Source organism: Podarcis vaucheri (genome assembly GCF_965113315.1).
Source record: "Podarcis vaucheri genome assembly, chromosome: 2".
Lineage (NCBI taxonomy): Eukaryota > Metazoa > Chordata > Lepidosauria > Squamata > Lacertidae > Podarcis > Podarcis vaucheri.
In genome coordinates, this window is record NC_138760.1 from 44,871,429 (window position 1) to 44,883,795 (window position 12,367).

Sequence of the window (12,367 nt, forward strand, 5' to 3'; positions counted from 1 at the left end):
AAACAATTTCAATATCTTATCTTTCATTCCCTTATTTCCACAACCTCCTCACACCTCTCTTTTTGTATTCCACTTCTGTTAATTGTTTCAGCAATTCCTTTCCATCTTCCTCTGTTTTCTATCCTATAATTATCTTAACACATTCTAACCTTATTTTCCCCTTTAATACTCTATTAATCTATTTATACTTAATTCCTTATAGCATTTCTACTAAAGCCATATAACTTCATTCCAACATTTTTCTAACATTCATTATTTCTACAATATTTCTATAAATAGTCTTAAACTTTTTCCAGTCTTCTTCCACCGACTCTTCTCCCTGGTCTCGGATTTCTGCCAGTCATTTCCGCCAATTCCATATAGTCCATCAATTTCATCTGCCATTCTTCCCGAGTAGATAACTCTTGTGTCTTCTAATATTTTGCGATAAGTATTCTTGCTGCTATTGTTGCATACGTAAAAAAAAAAATCTATCCTTCTTTAACACCAATTGGCCGACCATGCCCAGGAGAAAGGCCTCTGGTTTCTTCAAAAGGGTATATTTAAATACCTTTTTCATTTCGTTATGAATCATCTCCCAAAGTGTCTTAATCCTTGGGCATGTCCACCAAAGGTGAACTCTAATTCTCAAATTGGTCTGTTTTTCTTTGAGTTCAGTCATAGCAAGCGTCAACCCATGTCTGTCAAATTGCCTCTGTAGGGCTGGGGTTCTCTTTCTCTCCAGTTGTGTTACTTTACATTCAGCAGCAACGGCTTTTTCCCTGGCTTCCTCCGCAGTTTGCCGTATCAAAGTAGGTTCCTGTATCAATTTCTGGGTGGTTTCTGTATTGGTATTATTTATACTTTCTGTATTTAAATTAATTTTAGTAATTGGAATATCCGCTTTCGCATTTATCATGTACATTTTCCTGTTAAGCTGATCCAGTGAGTCATTTATCTTACATAATGCAGCCACTAAAGCCTCTTCTGTCGACATATACTGGTACAAAGACAGCGACAGAAGGAGCAGGGGGGCCTGGTGATGAACCTCTCCTGGATTGTTGCCAAGTCCTCCCAGACCTTAATGTTTTGTCAGCAGTTGACTGGTCTGTTTTTCCTCTTCCATTAACCATAACACTTAAAAGATTCAAGGTCAGTCCCAGAGTCTCACGGTTTTTAACTTGCAGCTGGAAATTCCCCTAGCCCAGCTCTTGTAAAGCAACCAGTTTCAAAGGCTTCCACTGGGGGAAACAGTTTCTATTTGTAATAGTCAATAGTATCCTCTTTTAGACACAATTCAAACAATCCAACATTAGTTTCAATTTTCAGTTACTTTTACTCCTTTTTAAAGCAACCGGAGACAGTAAAAACAATGTATTTCTCATGTTTAGATAGCTGTCAATGAACATTCTAAACGCTGTCAATGAACATTCCAAAAGACGTCAGTCCTGCTAGCAGCCCGTTTCCAGGGTCAGAGCGGCGGTATTTTAAATCTCTTCGCTCTCTCCCACAGGCATACTCAGTCCGCAACTTCCCCCTCTCTTCTCCTGCCTCCAAGAGGGGGTTTAATGTTCTTTGCCGATGGAAATTTAATCTTTTACAAAAGGCTTTCCAAGACTCCAGCTTGCAACTTCATTGCCTCAGTCTATTTACAAAAGGGGAAGGCGGACTTCCTGTTTTGAACCTCCCCGTTACGGTACCAAATTAAACATTTAGAAATCCAATTCTTCCGCTTCAGCTCTACTCATGGGTAATTACTTTAAAATCAAATTGTCCACAGGAAAAGGTCAGCGCTCTCCGGCAACAGCTATGCGGCTTCGCTCCGTGGAAGAAGCAGACGATTCGATGCACCGCGCCGCTCACCCCACGTCGCTCCAGACCACCAAAAACCGGGGTTCCCCGCGAGTGGGGGAGGCGCAAAAGGTGCCCGCCGAATCCCACGCTCACAGGCTTCTCCTGCCTGTGATTTTAACGAGTCTCCGCCTTCGCCGTGGCGGCCAGACCCAAATTCCCACGGAGCAGATTCCTCCCGATCAGAGGAATTCCGCCATTACTGGAGGCATCTCCCCGGAAGTCCCTCCTGCTCGGAATTTTAGATCATGATATAAGAGAGGGAAATTGGAGATTGTTTATGTATGCAACAACAGCAGCAAGAATTTTATTAGCACAAGTATGGAAAACAGAGAAAATGCCAACAAAGGAAGAATGGCAAGCCAAACTTGTGGACTTTGCAGTACTGGCTAAGCTGACAGAGAGGATACATGAGAGAGACAACATTGATTTCAAAAAGGAGTGGGAACCATTTATAAACTGTATAAAAAGACAGTATAAAGATTAGGACCCATTGGCAGGTTTTGACTAAACTTTCACAACTATATAAGAGGTAAAATCAGCAGGGTATAGAATTTGTTTAATAAATCAATACAGAAATACGGGGAAAGCCAAAGAGAGGGGAGGGGAGAAATATGGATATATAAATCGTTCAATTAAGATTTGTGGAAAATTTGTTTTTATAATTTGAAAATTCAATAAGAATTGTTTTTTTTTTAAAAAAAGGAAATGAAAATGAAATCCACTCTCATCCCTATTAGTATTTAGGGCTGGGCAATATATTCATATAGCGTCCAAAACCAGTTTGAAGTCCATATTGTGCTGTCAGTTTCATAATTTTTGACCTGGCAATATATTGTGTATCATGGTGTGTGTGTGCACGTACGCGTGCCATGCAAAATCACAATGTGGGGAAAACCATGAAGCCAGCCAATGCCTCTATATAGCTCCATCCTTATTTCAGACATTGTGAAATATATCTGTATATTGCAATATTTAGCTGGTGATATTTCGTAATGTTGAAAACCAGATATTGCCCAGCCCTATTTGTAGTTAAACTAAAATCAAGAAGCCATGTATACTTGAGAGAATAGAGATCCCCTGAATTTAATCAGTAGAAGAGAGTGAATGTTTATAACAGTATACAGTGGTACCTCAGGTTACAAATGCTTCGGGTTACAAACACTTCAGGTTAAAACTCCACTAACCCGGAAGTTTTACTTTGGGTTGAGAACTTTGCCCCAGGATGAGAACGGAAATTGTGCAGTGGCGGCACAGAAGCAGCAGGAGGCCCCATTAGCAAAAGTGCGCCTCACGTTAAAAACAGTTTCGGGTTTAGAGCGGACCCCCGGAATGAATTAAATTTGTAACCCGAAGTACCACTGTATGAGGAAAGCTTTTTAAAACACACACACTGCAATAGTTGATGATCTTTTTTCACATTTTATTAAGTGCCAATGAGCCCATGAACAGTTGACTGGACATTAGGGATTGAAAGGTCTAAGGCTCTTCTCATTTGCCATGCTAAGAAAACTTTTAATACCTGATATCTAGGGCTATTGCCCTTATGTGAAACTGAGAGGTGTTGAATGAGTGAAGGAAGGCACCTCGCAGTGCTCCTATTATACCTACTACAAATATTCTGGGAGCCACTGACCACATTCTTTCTGCTTATCTTTTGTCACAAGATCACACTGAACGTCTGATGGCTTTCATCAGAGGACAGACATTTTTAGCATTGAACTCTGTAATCAAAGAGGCTAAATCCATATCTTTTGCGGCTCCAACCAGCTGGAAGGTGAAGTTCTGGAGCAGAGTACTGAAGAACAGGAAGAGCTCCATCCGCGCCAAGGCTTCCCCAATGCATGCCCGCTTCCCTGGCAAAGAAAAAGAAGGCAGAGCTAACCAAAGATCTACACAGTGCGTAGGAAACTTGGACTCAGCTCCAAAAAACAACGTTTTGAATGCGTTCTAAACATGCAATACCAGATGACGACAGAGAGCAAAAAAAAAAATTATACGATAAAATAATTTGTTATAACGATTTTATTTCTGACTTATTTATAGCTTTATTTTTCCTGTGTGCAGATCCACTCCTAGTGAATTCATGCAATGTTGGTTTGGGGACTGGAAATAGTGTTAGGTATCATTCATCAAGAAACAATAAAAGTGGGAAGATAACTTTAAGGACATTTTCTATGCGTTCTGGTCAAATATGCCATGCAGCTTCTATACTGAGGCTTCCGTACTGAGTTTTGGTTTTTGAACGTTTCAGAACTCGAACGGTCTTCCAGAATGGATTAAATTCGAAAACCAAGGTACCACTGTACTACTATTATTACCACTACTACTACTACATCTGAAGGCAGCCCTGTTTAGGGAAGCTTTTAATGTTTGATGTATTACAGTATTTTAATATTTTTTTGGAAGCCGCCCAGAGTGGCTGGGGAAGCCCAGCCAGATGGGCGGGGTATTAATAATAAAATTATTATTATTATTATTATTATTATTATTATTATTATTATTATTATTACTAATAATAATAATAATAATAATAATAATAATAATAATATAATGATTGGCCTGACATATGGATGGGCGAGACATGAGATTCAGTTCACATTTAAAGCTCAGTCTATCAAATGCACCCTTTTTGAAACCATATGAGAACGGAAACACAACTAATCTTCAATTATTATTTTTTTTTAAAAAAAAATATTTATTACTTTTCTAAAAGATTTAAACACTAAAAAAAGAAAAAACACATACAATACAATATATTAAACTAACAAAACAAAACAACAACAATAAAATAAATCAAACAATTTCATTATCCCATCTTTCATTCACTTATTTCCACGACCTCACACCTCCCTTTTTGTATTCCACTTCTGTTAATTATTTCAGCAATTCCTTTCCATCTTCCTCTGTTTTCTATCCTATAATTATCTTAACTCATTCTAACCTTATTTTTTCCTTTAATACTCTATTAATCTATTTATACTTAATTCCTTATAACATTTCTACTAAAGCCATGTAACTTCATTCCAACATTTTTCTAACATTCATTGATTTTACAGTATTTCTGTAAATAATCTTTAATTTTTTTCCAATCTTCTTCCACCGACTTCTCCCTGGTCTCAGATTCTGCCAGTCATTTCCGCCAATTCCATATAGTCCATCAACTTCATCTGCCATTCTTCCCGGGTGGGTAAATCTTGTGTCTTCCAATATTTTGCGATAAGTATCCTTGCTGCTGCTGTTGCATACATAAAGAAAGTTCTATCCTTCTTTGACACCAATTGGCCGACCATGCCCAGGAGAAAGGCCTCTGGTTTCTTCAGAAAGGTATATTTGAATACCTTTTTCATTTCGTTATAAATCATCTCCCAGAATGTCTTAATCCTTGGGCATGTACACCAAAGGTGAAAGAATGTGCCTTCAGTCTCGTTACATTTCCAACATTTATTATCGGGCAAATGGTAGATTTTTGCCAGCTTGACTGGGGATGTTCTTTACCGCTGAAAGTTTAGTCTTTTACCAAAGGCTTTCCAAGGCTTCAGTTTGCAGCTTCATTGCGTCAGTCTATTTACAAAGGGGAAGGCGGACTTCCTGTATTGAACCTCCCCGCTTCGATACCAAATTATACGTTTAGAAATCCAATTCTCCCGCTTCAGCTCTACTCACGGGTAATTACTTTAGAGCCAAATTGTCCACAGGAAAAAGTCAGCGCTCTCCGGCAATGGCTGTGCAGCTTTGCTCCGTGGAAGAAGCAGACAATTCGAAGCACTGCGCCACTCACCCCACGTTGCTCCGGAGCCCCGAAATCAGGTTTCTCCGCGAGTAGGGGAGGCGCAGAAGGTGCCCACCGAATCCCACGTTCACAGGCTTCTCCCGCCTGTGATTTTTTGCGGGTCTCCGCCTTCGCCGTGGCGGCCAGACCCAATTTCCCACGGGGCAAATTCCTCCGTGTCAGAGGAATTCCGCCATTGCCGATGGCGCCAACCCAGAAGTTTCTTCAAAATTTTCACTTGTACAAATTTTCTGATGCAGTTCTCCAACGACAGAATGGGAGGAATTCAACTTCATGTTTTCCAAACATTCCAGTTTATTGACCCTTTTCTACCCTCTGACCCAGATGTACTTTATTTTTCCCCAAACACTATCATATGTTTTTGTGCCATCCCCTACTTACAGAAAATACCAGGGAGGGGAATATAATTACAAGACTGGCACATCCAACCAGGGAATGACTTTATAGGTCTCTCATTTTACTTCAAATCACAGTGCCTTTGTGAGAAGAAGCCTATTAGAAGCTGGACGGAGGGCACTGCCTGCTTTTAAAAAGTGGTGCATGCCATCAGCTTACAACAGGGTGCCTTGTAATCCTTCAGGGAAATTGCAAAACATGGGGTAAAGGACCCCTGACAGTTAAGTCCAGTCATGGACGACTCTGGGGTTGCAGTGCTCATCTTGCTTTACAGGCCGAGGGAGCCGGCATTTGCCTGCATACAGTTTTTCCGGATCATGTGGCCAGCATGACAAAGCTGCTTCTGGTGAAACCAGATGTGATGGCCTGGGATTTGGATTCGGATGCTGAACCTGAGGAATCCCAGCCTGCACAGGATCCCCCGCCTCCAGAACCAGCTGAGCCGGGGCTGGGGCATGAGCCTGAAGGGTCCTCACCTGTGCTGGATCCTCAGGTGCAGGCACCAGCTGACTCTGCTCTGACTCCTGAGGTGATGGAGGACCCATTGCCTGCATGTGCTCCACTCTCAGCCCCGTCAGAGGAAGGTGAGGTTGCCTCTGGGTCCGGTAACCCTCCAGCCTCTCCTGAGCTGCAGAGGCTCAGGACAGAGTGGCGGAGGGAACTAAGTTCCTGCAGGAGGAGTGCTTGCCTCCAGTCCAGGAGAGGTGAGTCACCAGAGGATCAGGGCCGCCCTATGCCTCGGGGCAGATAAAAGCCGGCCAGCCCCAGTCCCAGGTTGCGGGAGCAACATTATTGGTAGCCAGTTCCTGCCTGAACCCTGTCCTGCTTTCCTGCCGGAGCTCCTGACCCGCCCTGACTCCCTGCTTGCAAGCCTGTTCCTGACTTCACCCGACTCCCTGCCCTGCACCCAGCTTCAGCTTTGATGGACTGCCTCCATATTGCACCTTCGACCTGGGACTGGAATCGGACCTCGCCTCTCGGTTGACCCATGGGACCAGCACACCAGAGCAGTGCACGTAAACACTGTTTACCTTCCTGCCACATCAGTACCTATCTATCTACTTGTACTCGTGTGCTTTCGAACTGTTAGGTTGGCAGGAGCTGGGACCGAGCAATGGGAGCTCACCCCGTCGTGGGGATTCAAACCTTCTGATCAGCAAACCCAAGAGGCTCAGTGGCTTAGACCACAGCGCAGCCATATCTCTTTCCGTACACTGTCTCTTGAAAGAAAGTGGAAATGGCATTGTTTGCACATAAGTTACCACAGGCTCGTATAGTTACCTGCTGAAAAGACTATTAAGGCATCTTTCTTCTTGAACTGGCCTTTCTCATCCAAAAAATGTTTAGGATTGAAGTGTTCGGGAGTCTCCCACTGGAGAGGGTCACGGTGCACAGATGTGAACAATGGAATAACAGCAGTGCCCTTCAGGGATAAAAGATGGCAGATTTACATTATAGGTCTCAATTCATGACTATCTAGGAAATAGCCACACTATGATAAAATGATAAAATGGGGAAGCTAACTTAGAAGAATGGGCTTCCACTAGGCATGAGCTGATTTCCTCTGGTCTGCTCCTGTATTACTCCATAAGTACACACTGCCTTACATTCAACTAAAATACACATTTATGTACCCATTTTAAATCTAAAAAACCTTTTTGTGTGCTTTTTAGTGTGCTTCTGTGTGCATTTTCCCACTAAAACATTGATTTTAGTACACATTTCTCCACAAGATTTTGTATGCATAGGTCTGTGAAATACTAATTCCGTTGGTTCATTTTAAAATGTTAATCGAACAAACAAAATTCTCCTCTATCACTAGTTCCTTCAGCTCATTTGCTTAGGCCAACAAAATCACTACTGATCTCCACTACTGATCTCCACTACTGATCTCATCCCTGCCTCCATGAGGGCAGTCCAGGGCCATTTATACAATCAGTTCCTAGAACTGCTCCATTTCTTCTCCACAATTATCATGGCAAAATGCTGGGCCATCATACCTTAGGGAAGGTGAACCCCCTGAATTTTGTATCACAAGATGTTGTACGGGGAGCGGCCTCATTACTTAATAGTGGGTATCGTAGAACCTCATGGATAACTGCATTGGTGAAAGGCATCCTCACACGATCTTCCATGCTAGGGGCACGGGTGGCACTCATGACCTCATCAATTTCCTGTTGGACTTTTGCTGTAATGAAAAAGACTCAAGAGATTTATTTCCTGGATTCAGATTCTGCTTCTCATCTGACAGAGTGAAAACCTTGGGCACTCTTCGATGTCATGAAAACTCATGCCAACACAAATTCTCCTCTTGAGTGATTTCCACTCATTCCTCTGTGCCAGGGCCTTACCACCTTGTTGATCTCCTGCTGGACTTTTCCTGTAACAAATATCATTTGGAAAATGTGCTTCCAGAATTCTGAGGTCCCTCCTCTTCTGGCAATGTTCCTACCCCTGGACATAAGTGCCATTTGAAGACACCAGGGAGCCCTCAAAACCCTTTTTATTTTTTAACAATAAGGGGACGTTCAGGCTGATGCAGAATGCTAATGGAAACCTCCTAGTCCATGGGATGTCTTTTCATGTGTGATTACTAGTGGAGCCCATCATAGTCCCATCCACTTTAAACTTCTCTGGGATATCTGAATACCTTGAATATGTGGCAGCTTAGCCATCACCAAGAGGCCAGAGGTCAAGAAAACGCTTGTGGTTCCTGTCCCAGCGAAAAAAAGTCCAAACACTGTCATGACAAGGTTTTCAGTTCTGAAGGTGTCACTCGCAGACTTTTGTTCCTATGAGGCAGAAGGAAGGGGGGGGGGAATTCACTATAAGAAAGATGGCAAAATGGAGACACCTTAGCCTGTTTGAATGAGCATCATGGGTGAAATCCTGCACTCACCCCAAGTGAGGTGTTTAATCCAATCACATGTATTTAAAATAGAATTACTTTTGAAATATAAAGAAAAGCACTTGCATATCATTGCATTACAAACGTTGTGTTGTTTGATTACTGGAATGTTAGAGCTAACCAAGATTATATATATCTGAAAATATATGGGATCAGAAATTATAGGAGTGATGGCAGTAAAAGAAAGAGTAACTGGTTATGTATTTTTGTTTGGGCAAAGTAGCTGTCCATGTTACTCATATAGGCTGTAAAGTGAGTGAACCAATTTTATTTTTATTGTAAGCACTTGCATTGTTTTCTACAACATTAAGCATAGACTTTAAAACTGGGCACAGGATACCTCAGCCTAATGAATAATGATAATAATTAAAAATGTCTTGCAAGGAGTGGCCGAGAGAAGTTGCTAGGGGAGGAGGCAAAGACAGAGGGGCACTCTGGTTGGCCTGGTATCCCTTCCCCACATGGACTAGGACATAACTGGGCACCAATGCCTGTGCAACTAAATTTTTTGACCCACATACCTTCTCAGACTTGATAAGGAAACAATCAATATAGTCACGGATGTTCTGAGGATCCAGCGTCTGCCTGTGTACTTTCACATTCTCACGGACGAAATCACACAACTCATCAGTATCAGAAAAAATCTTTTGGTGTCTTCCAGGAAAGCAGTCCAATATTTTGGGGACAGCAGAGTACAGCTGAAATGAAGATGACACACACAGCCTTAAATATTGCAAATCCATCTTTTTATAGTATGCCACAAAGATTCTGGCTGAAAAGTGATAAAGCAGTTGTTGTTTTTAATCACTTATTTTGGAAATCCAGCAGGAACTGTTGAGCTTCTGGTTCATTTTACCTCATTCCTAAGGGCTAGGGATGATGGGGCTTCCCTTGAAAATGACTCAGAAATGTCAACTGGTCCAAAATCCAGATTACTGGTTCGGGTTCTGTTTAAGTCTCACATAACCTCTGTTATAAAGCAGCTGCACATGTGGCCAGTTTGGCTCTGGGCCTAGTTCAAGGTGTTAATATTAGTTTTTAAAGCCCTAAATGACTCAGGCTTCAACTACCTGAAAGACAACTTCCTTTCCTGCAGACTTCCTCAGGTGCTAAGAGTGGCAAAGGGGACCCTATTAGTTGTTGCACTGCCCTCAGAGGCTCATGGTCCAGAAAAAGGTATTGTCTGTGGCAACCCTTCAGTTGTGGAACTTCCTCTACACAGAGATGTGCCTGGCATCTTCATTATACAGGTTTTGAAGAATGCTGAAGACTTGCCTTTTCACTCTGGCTTTTGACTCCTGAGGTGTATATAAGTTGTTTTCAACTGTTTTAAACTTTGTGTTTCAATTGTTGTAACCTGCCCTGGGACATTAGGGTGAAGGGCAGAACAACAAGAACATCATCATCCTGGGTAGCTTGTTTCAACTAATGAGCTAGGTGTGGCTCCCCACGCTTAGCAACTCCTCCCACCAGGATACCTCTATAGATGTACAAATGTGCCTCAGTCTGTTCCAACACTCATTTTCACTTTCAACTGGAATTTCCCATTCTCCTGCAATTGGTGCATTTTGCACAAGTCTTTCTTCTATTTTGTCATCCGCTAATGTGGAAATGTCTGCCATTTTAAATGCATATCATATTGCACAATAGACAAACCTATCCCAGTAATCAACAATTATTTAAAATTAACAAAAAATGAAAGAAGTAAAGCTCCTGTTGGGACAGAAATTTATGTGGTTCCCTTTACTGATTGCGAAGTTTTATGAGGGCAGTAAATTTCAGGGGAGCAGTTTGCGATTCATAGCAACAATTCTCCCCTCCCCCACATCCTCATGGCTCTTTCTTCAGTAGCTTGGGTACCATTTTCTTACATGAGGAAAAACCTGTATGCTGCATTGTTCTGGGGTGTTGTGGGGATGGAAACTGTAGGGTGTAGCCCCTGTTGGTGACTGCCATTTTTTGTGGTGGCAGCTATTTCTCTCTTGCAATGTTTCACAGTTATATTGTATCCAGAGGGAAATGGTAGTCAGGCAACTAAAGGGGGTGGGGAAGCAATGGCAAAGTAAAAGGGGGGGCAGGAAAGGAAAGGGAGATCTGCTGCTATTAGTAAACAACCCAGGTAAGTCTTCCAACTTTTCTGCTGCCTGCCCTGCTCAAGGGTCCAGTTTCTCTCCTGAAATCACTGGAACTTTGTGGTTGTGTCAATTTCTATCTCAACCCTGTCGAAGACATTTTCAGAACATTATTTTCATCTAATAGTTAGGCAGGCACACATTTGTGAACCCTTTGTGCCATCGTTCATACTACAACAAGCTAGGTTTTGTTTTTCCTTTTCATGGTAGAGAGGAAAATATTTGCAACACAGAAGGAACAACCTACCATTCCCAAGATAGTCTGAAAGAAGTCAGCTTGGTTCTCTATAATGCGTTGGTGCTTTAGGAAGGTCTTGTCTGCGTAGTCAAAGCGAGTCCCAAAGACGACTGATGAGATCACATTGGAAACAGCGGATGTGATTCTAGTTGTCGGATCAAAGCCCTGTCCTGTAGGAGGAACCGAAGACAGTCAGCAAGGCCTGATGAAAGTGGACCCCACCATCTTCAGACCCCAATACAAAATTAAGTCTAAAAACTGTTTAAACAGCTTGAGCCTGGTAGATTGCATTTCCATCAGTCCCAAGAACCAAATGTTAAAGAAATTAAAAGTAGTAGTAAAATGCTGTAATCAAGAGGGCTATGCACAGATCTACCCCTGACACCAACCTGATGTGAGGCCTGAATCTGGGTCCACAAATTGGCTCCAACACAATATTCAGGGCAACCTGGGCAGCACTCAAATTGTATCCAGTCCTAAGTCAATTCAGGGGGCTGTGCTAATTTTTATTTTTATTTTTAAACTCTAATTAAACATAATTTTTGGGAGGTGAGAGGCAGAAAAAGAGGCACTGGGTTTCTTCTCTCCCCCCACCCACCCCCGCCACCTACCCCATCCATAGTCCATATAATGAATCCCGTCCCCTCATTTCTCTGTCATAACATTCCGCTTAATTAACTCAATTGATACCAATTCTGCTATTATTGCCTGCAGCAGAGTTTCAGTTGGCTCACAAGGCCATGTTGACACTAAATAAAAATAAAAATAAACCCAAGGAATGGAAATGTGTTGATGATTACATGGTACAAAGATGCTCCATCCAGAATCTATTGATGAGCATAGAATGAGCTCACAAAGACAAGAATTATGATGTTGAAGATGGAATTTTGAATAAGTTAGTAAGTATAAACACATTAGTATTACAGTGGTACCTCAGGTTACATACGCTTCAGGTTACAGACGCTTCAGGTTACAGACTCCGCTAACCCAGAAATAGTGCTTCAGGTTAAGAACTTTGCTTCAGGATGAGAAGAGAAATTGTGCTCTGGTGGTGCAGCAGCAGCAGGAGG

General features: G+C 42.1%; 1 protein-coding gene across 1 annotated transcript in view; it reads right to left on the reverse strand.

Moving 5' to 3' along the window:
* Positions 1-3,232: 3,232 nt before the first annotated feature.
* LOC309527612 (uncharacterized protein) overlaps positions 3,233-12,367 on the reverse strand; it is a 37,957-nt gene continuing 28,822 nt past the window's right edge. The window contains exons 13-18 of the mRNA XM_082214432.1: positions 11,307-11,467; positions 9,449-9,625; positions 8,670-8,811; positions 8,020-8,207; positions 7,301-7,442; positions 3,233-3,686 (exon numbers count right to left, since the gene is read on the reverse strand). Of these exons, the coding sequence (XP_082070558.1) occupies positions 3,499-3,686; positions 7,301-7,442; positions 8,020-8,207; positions 8,670-8,811; positions 9,449-9,625; positions 11,307-11,467 (998 nt within the window). The 3' untranslated portion in view covers positions 3,233-3,498. The remainder of the gene's footprint in view (positions 3,687-7,300; positions 7,443-8,019; positions 8,208-8,669; positions 8,812-9,448; positions 9,626-11,306; positions 11,468-12,367) is intronic.